The 8094-nt window shown below is 37.5% G+C and overlaps 1 protein-coding gene across 1 annotated transcript in view; it reads right to left on the minus strand.

Annotated features, from left to right (window-relative positions):
* Positions 1 to 7845, minus strand: part of LOC133609990 (keratin, type I cytoskeletal 18) — a 31447-nt gene extending 23602 nt beyond the window's left edge. The window contains exons 1-3 of the mRNA XM_061966039.1: positions 7588 to 7845; positions 1143 to 1268; positions 995 to 1077 (exon numbers count right to left, since the gene is read on the minus strand). Of these exons, the coding sequence (XP_061822023.1) occupies positions 995 to 1077; positions 1143 to 1268; positions 7588 to 7845 (467 nt within the window). The remainder of the gene's footprint in view (positions 1 to 994; positions 1078 to 1142; positions 1269 to 7587) is intronic.
* Positions 7846 to 8094: the final 249 nt, after the last annotated feature.

Genomic DNA, 8094 nt, shown 5'->3' on the forward strand with positions numbered 1-8094 from the left:
ACTTAGACACCCACTTGATCCTGAACCCAGGAAGAGTTCCTGACACACCCATTTGATCCTGAACGTAGGAACTGTTCCTGACACACCCACTTGATTCTGAACCCAGGAAGTGTTCCTGACACACCCACTTGATCCTGAACCCAGGAGGTGTTCCTGGCACACCGCCTTGATTCTGAACCCAGGAACTGTTCCTGACACACCCACTTGATTCTGAACCCAGGAACTGTTCCTGACACACCCACTTGATTCTGAACCCAGGAACTATTCCTGGCACACACACTTGATCCTGAACCCAGGAGGTGTTCCTGGCACACCGCCTTGATTCTGAACCCAGGAACTGTTCCTGACACACCCACTTGATTCTGAACCCAGGAACTGTTCCTGGCACATACACTTGATTCTGAACCTAGGAACTATTCCTGACACACTTAGACTTAGACACCCGCTTGATTCTGAACCCGGAAACTGTTCCTGACACACCCACTTGATCCTGAACCCAGGAAGTGTTCCTGGCACACCGCCTTGATTCTGAACCCAGGAACTGTTCCTGACACACCCACTTGATTCTGAACCCAGGAACTGTTCCTGGCACACACACTTGATTCTGAACCTAGGAAATGTTCCTGACACACTTAGACTTAGACACCCACTTGATCCTGAACCCGGAAACTGTGCCTGACACACCCACTTGATCCTGAACCCAGGAATTGTTCCTGACACACTTAGACTTAGACTTAGACACCCACTTGATCCTGAACCCAGAAACTGTTCCTGACACAACCACGTGATACTGAACCCAGGAACTGTTCCTGACACACTTAGACTTAGACTTAGACTTAGACACCCACTTCATTCTGAACCCAGGAACTGTTCCTGACACACTTAGACTCAGACTTAGACACCCACTTGATCCTGAACCCAGAAACGGTTCCTGACACACTTAGACTTAGACTTGGACTTGGACTTGGACTTGGACTTGGACTTGGACACCCACTTGACTCTGAAGTCGTCGGCCGCCAGCTTGGCGTTGTCCATCTCCAACATCAGACGGGCGTTTTCCAAGGTCTTCTTCCTCACCTGACACACATCAGCTGTGTTGTTAGCAGACAGGAAGTGTCAGCACCAACTTCCTGTGCTGTTACCTCTTGCTCTACCACGTGAGCCTGAACCATCATGGAGTCCAGGTCGTGGCCTTTGGGGACGCGCGCCATCATCAGCTGCTGGATCTTGGACTCCAAGTCGGCGTTGGAGCGCTCCAGCGTGTGCACCTGAAGACGCAGGTGTGGACTGTTAGCCTTCATGCTAACTTCCTGTTAGCTTCCTGCTGTTTATATGTCATACAGAGCGCTACAAAGAATATTAGCAGCCACTTCTGTATTTATATGTCATACAGAGCACACTTTACATTTATGGAATATTACGACTTTTTTTTTTTTCCCCCCTAAACAAAATATGTTTACTTTGTTCCTTCATTCTTCTTCCTCTAACTAGATCCAGAACCACATTTATATTTCATACAGAGCCCTTATCTCCAAATCTGGCTGATTAAATACCTCACCATCAAATAAATAAATAAATAAATAATGTATTAAATTAAATTAATAATTTAATTAATAAATAAGTAAAACAAATAAGTAAATAAATTAAATGAATAAATAGGTAAAAAAAAAAAAAGTTAATTAATGAATTAATGAATTAATTAAATTAAAATAAAATACAATCATAAAAATAAGTAAATAAATGAATAAGTAAATAAAGTAAATAAATAAATAAGTAAATAAATTAAATAAATAAATACGTAAAAAATAAGGAAATTAAATAAATAAGTAAATAAATGAATTAATAAATTAATTAATAAATTAATAAATTAAACAAGTAAATAAATAAGTAAATAAGTAAATAAATAAGTAAATAAATTAAACAAGTAAATAAATAACTTAATAAATAAATACATACAAAAATAAGCAAATAATAACTAAATAAATAAGTAAAACAATAAGTAAATAAATAAAATAAATAAAATAAATAATTAAGTAAAAAAAGTAAATTAAATAAATAAATAAGTAAATAAATAAATAAATAAGTAAATAAATAAATTAATGAATTAATTAATTAAACAGGTAAATAAATAAGTAAATAAATAAATACATACAAAATAAATAAATAATAACTAAATAAGTAAATAAGTGAAACAATAAGTAAATAAATGATTAAATAAATAAAAGAAAGAATTCAGTTTTAAAAAAGTACATTAATTAATAAATAAATAAGTAAAACAAATAAGCAAATAAATAAATAAACAAACAAGTAAATAAATTAAATAAAGAAATAGGTTAAAAAAAATGTAAATAAAATAATAATAATTAAATAATGTCTATGGGGTCTTTTTTAATACCTGCACAAATGACCAAATATGGTCATTGTCCACTTGCTGTCTACTTTACAAAATATTTTCACTATTTTTCCTTCATTTTGCTTCCTCTAACTAGATCCAGAACAACATTTATATTTCATACAGAGCAGTGTGCCTCCACATGGAAAATTAAACTTGTTTCTATCATTTTACTTTTTTTTTTTTTTTTGCAAAACATTTGTATTATATTCCCTAAAATGGTATCTCCTACAGCCAGTTGTGCATTTATATTTAATACAGAGCAGCGTTTTACTTTAATAGAATATTAAGAAATTGTTCTCAATTTTTTTTCTAAATATTATGTTCCTTAATTTAGTTTCCTTGCCACCATTTTTGAATGTATATATAATATGTCACATAAATGGAATATTACAACCTTTTTTTTTCAATTGTTTTGCCTGAATTTTGATAGTTAGCGCCATCTTAGCATGCTAACATTTTAGCTGATTGTATTCATTTAAACCTAAAAATCTTGGATTTTGATACTTGGCGCCATCTTAGAAGAAAGCAAACTTTTTCTATGTTATTATGCTAAGATTAGCATGCTAGTGTTTTAGCTCATTTTGTTGATTTGAACCTAAAATTCATAGGTTTTAAGACATGTTTCCATCTTGCAAGTATGCTAACTGTTACTATTACAACAAGCTAACGTTAGCATGTAAACGTTTTAAGCTAACATTTTAGCTCATTTTATCAATTTGAACTTAGAAATCTTGAATTTTGATACTTGGGGCCATCTTTTAAGCAAGCTAACTTTTTCGATGTTATAATGCTAAGATCAGCATGCTAATATTTCATGCATATCTTTTAGATAATTTTGATGATTTGAACCTAAAATTCATAGGTTTTGACATGTGTCCATCTTGCAAGTATGCTAACTGTTACTGATATAACAAGCTAACATTAGCATGCAAAAATTTTATGCTAACATTTTAGCTCATTTTATCAATTTGAACCTAAAAATCTTGGATTTTGATACTTGGCGCCAGCTTTTAAGTAAGCTAACTTTTTTCTATGTTATTATGCTGAGATTAGCATGCTACTATTTCATGCTAGTATTTTAGCTCATTTTGATTATTTCCACCAAAAATCCATAGGTATTGAGACATCTTGCAAGTATGCTAACTGTTACTATTATAACAAGCTAACGTTAGCATGCAAACATTTTATGCTATCATTTTAGCAAATTGTATTTATTTAAACCTAAAAACCTTGGATTTTGATACTTGGCGCCATCTTTTAAGTAAGCTAACTTTTTTGATGTTATCATGCTAATATTCCATGCTAGTATTTTAGCTAATTTTGATCATTTTAACCTAAAATCCATAGGTTTTGAGACATGTGTCCATCTTGCAAGTATGCTAACTGTTACTATTACAACAAGCTAACGTTAGCATGTAAACGTTTTAAGCTAACATTTTAGCTAATTTTATCAATTTGAACTTAAAAATCTTGGATTTTGATACTTGGCGCCATCTCTTTTTTTTTTTTTTTTTTTTTTTTTTTTGTCCTGTCCAGCTTCTCAGGCAAATCATATAGTTGATGTAGATGCCCATGTCGGCTGTTCAGATTGACTTTACAAAAGAGAAGTGTAGGATACTTCTCTTGTTGCCTTATTTGTATTTGACTTTATTAAATGTATTTATATTATCATTTAGTGCAGCCGGGCCGGAGCAGGAGGGGATAGAAAGAGAAAAAAAAAGAAGACAGAGGGGGAAATTGTGGGGACAAGAGGGGGATTAGACAGAGAGACAAAAACAACAACAGCAAACAACAACAACAACAACAATAGAGCAACATCAGCAAATATGACATGTACAAATATGATGGTAAAAGTAATAGCAAATAAGCAGTTAGCGAAAAATAAAAAATAATACAGAAATAACAATGAGCATTATTACACTACAAATGGATCAATACAAATACCAATAGAAATAGCGCTATTGATAATGAACAATACCAATAATTTACCTTTATTATCAACAATACAGTTGTTTAAATGCAACAATACATATACGTAATGATAACTTGAGATACGAAAGAATGCAGAAAAATGGAGGGGGAGAAAGAGAAGCAACCTACATTAACCTTGTAGATTGTTATAGTCACAATAGGTTAAGCTTTGTCAGTGTGCCATGTGTTACACCCAGTTTACCCTAGGGCAACAACGTTAATATATGTTTGATGAAACGTGATTATGTGCATGAGTGTAAGTATGCATATGTACTTGTATATGTACAGAATGTGTATATGTGTTTGTACAATGAATGTATATGTACAGAATGTGTATATGTGTTTGTACAATGAATGTATATGTACAGAATGTGTATATGTGTTTGTACAGTGAATGTATATGTACAGTATGTGTATGTGTATGTTTGTATATTGAATGTGCGTGTGGATGTACGAACATTAGGTAGGTAAATATGTACTGTATTTGTGTATGTATGTGGGAGCGTAGGTACCTATGTACGTATGTGAGCATATGTGAATTTGCATGTACAATACATTCGACTCCCAGAGTGCGTGGGAGCCAGAGCACGGCCCCATCACCCCCGAGAGCCCAACCCACAAACAGGAGGCGTGGTGCCCAGGGAACCAGGGACCACCGCCCCCACGCAGCCAAGCCGGCCAGCGACAGGAACCACAGAGCCCGGCCCACCGTACCGCCCACAAGGGCCAGCAGCAGGCCGCAGACAGACGCACCCGGCAGAGGACAGGGCACGAGAAAAGCAGGGGACAGCCAGACCCCAAGCCAGCGAGAGACCACACCCCACACGGGCAGAAAGGCGAGACGCCCCGCCCGAGGGACCCAGAGACTCCCCGCAACCGGACGGGAAGACCGCCCCCGCCCCACCGGCAACCGGGCCCCCACGAGCCCACCCCCCACCCCCGGAGAGCGGGGCGAGGCCAGCCCCCGGCCACCCCACCCAAACCGGCCGCCGCAGGACCACCCAGGCACAGGGCCACGGGAACCACCCACCCCACCCGCAGGGACCCCAACGATGGAGATGGAACAACCAGCAACCGCCCCGCCGAGCCCCCACCCCTGAGGGAGGGGAAATTAAAAAATAATATTGATAAAATATATTAAAAAATAAATAAATAAATAAATAAATTAATTAATTAATTAATTAATTAAAAAAAAAAAGAATTAAAAGAAGATCACAGACATGCTGACAAACAAGGTCACTACCCCAGCAACTGGCCGACTCGCAGCACCTCGGAATACCTTGCAGCACCAAGCTACCACAATAGACGCAGGGACTAGGCCCAACAGGCCCCAACCAAGACGGGCACCCGGAAGGGATGGACAGCGGGACCCAGGAGCTCCAGACACGCAGTTCGGATGCAGTAGCCTGAGCTAATTTTGATGATTTTTACCTAAAATCCATAGGTTTTGAGGCATGTCAACATCTTGCAAGTATGCTAACTGTTACTATTATAACAAGCTAACGTTAGCATGCAAATGTTTTATGCTAGCATTTTAGCAAATTGTATTTATTTAAACCGAAAAACCTTGGATTTTGATACTTGGCGCCAACTTTTCAGTAAGCTAAATTTTTCTATGTTATCATGTTAAGATTAGCATGCTAATATTTCATGCTAGTCTTTTAGCTAATTTTGAATATTTGAACCAAAAATCCATAGTTTTTGAGACATGTCAACATTTTAGCTCATTTTATCCATTTGAACCTAAACATCTTGGATTTTGATACGTGGCGCCATTTTAGAAGTAAGCTAACTTTTTATATGTTATCATGCTAAGATTAGCATGCTAGTATCTTAGCTCATTTTGATTATTTGAACTTAAATCCATAGGTTTTGAGACATGTGTCCATCTTGCAAGTATGCTAACTGCTACTATTACAACAAGCTAACGTTAGCATGTAAACATTGTATGCTAGCATTTTAGCTCATTTAAACCTAAAAACCTTGGATTTTGATACTTGCTATCTTTTTCTATGTTATCATGCTAAGATTAGCATGCTAATATTTAATGCTAGTCTTTCAGCTAATTTGGGTTATTTTTAACCTAAAATCTATAGGTTTTGAGACATCTTGCAAGTATGCTAACTGTTACTATTATAACAAGCTAACGTTAGCATGCAAACGTTTTATGCTATCATTTTAGCAAATTGTATTTATTTAAACCTAAAAACCTTGGATTTTGATACTTGGCGCCATCTTTTAAGTAAGCTAACTTTTTTGATGTTATCATGCTAATATTCCATGCTAGTATTTTAGCTAATTTTGATGATTTTTACCTAAAATCCATAGGTTTTGAGGCATGTCAACATCTTGCAAGTATGCTAACTGTTACTATTATAACAAGCTAACGTTAGCATGCAAATGTTTTATGCTAGCATTTTAGCAAATTTTATTTATTTAAACCGAAAAACCTTGGATTTTGATACTTGGCGCCAACTTTTCAGTAAGCTAACTTTTTCTATGTTATCATGTTAAGATTAGCATGCTAATATTTCATGCTAGTCTTTTAGCTAATTTTGAATATTTGAACCAAAAATCCATAGTTTTTGAGACATGTCAACATTTTAGCTCATTTTATCCATTTGAACCTAAACATCTTGGATTTTGATACGTGGCGCCATTTTAGAAGTAAGCTAACTTTTTCTATGTTATCATGCTAAGATTAGCATGCTAGTATCTTAGCTCATTTTGATTATTTGAACTTAAATCCATAGGTTTTGAGACATGTGTCCATCTTGCAAGTATGCTAACTGCTACTATTACAACAAGCTAACGTTAGCATGTAAACATTGTATGCTAGCATTTTAGCTCATTTAAACCTTGGATTTTGATACTTGCTAACTTTTTCTATGTTATCATGCTAAGATTAGCATGCTAATATTTAATGCTAGTCTTTCAGCTAATTTGGGTTATTTTTTTAAGCTAAAATCCATAGGTTTTGAGACATCTTGCAAGTATGCTAACTGTTAGTATTATAACAAGCTAACGTTAGCATGCTAATGTTTTATGCTAGCTTTTTAGCTTCAGGTTAACGGCACAGACAGCAGACCCATCAACATTTTGGCGGGTCATTTGGAGTTTTGCGTAGAAAAACAAATCCTAGGAGATTATTCCTGTGCCCTGATTGGACGATGTCATTTACTTCCTGTATTGGCTGAGCGACTGAAGGTTCCTGGTCTCACCTTGTCCAGGTACTTGGCCAGGCGGCTGTTCAGGCTCTGCATGGCCTCCTTCTCGTCGCTGCCGTGCAGCCCGTTGAGCTGGAGACCAGTCGGGCTGTTGAGGTCGTGGCCGACGGAGGCCGAGCGGACCGGCGGGCCGGCGGCGGAGAAGGAGACGGAGGCGCGGGAGCGGGAGCGGCCCGTGTCCATCAGGGAGCGGCAGGAGAAAGACGGCTGGCGGCTCACCGAGTAACCCCGCAGTGACAAGCTGGAGGCCATGACGGGGCTGGGGGGGGCACAAAGCAACATAGATGGGTATGATTATTTGAGCTGAAGTGAGGACTTGAGTTCTGAGGACTTGAGGACCCTCCAGCAAAGATCTTTTCTTCCCGCGGGGAGCACAACTCTTAAGGAGTGATGAGAGGGTTTGGACGTAGGATCCTGGAGTGATGAGAGCGTGCACACTCTTCATGTCGCCTCACTTTTTCAGAACAGAATGTCTCATTCCTCTCACCGACACTTCACAAA

The sequence above is a fragment of the Nerophis lumbriciformis genome, linkage group LG11 (genome assembly GCF_033978685.3).
Source record: "Nerophis lumbriciformis linkage group LG11, RoL_Nlum_v2.1, whole genome shotgun sequence".
In the NCBI taxonomy this organism is placed as follows: Eukaryota; Metazoa; Chordata; class Actinopteri; order Syngnathiformes; family Syngnathidae; genus Nerophis; species Nerophis lumbriciformis.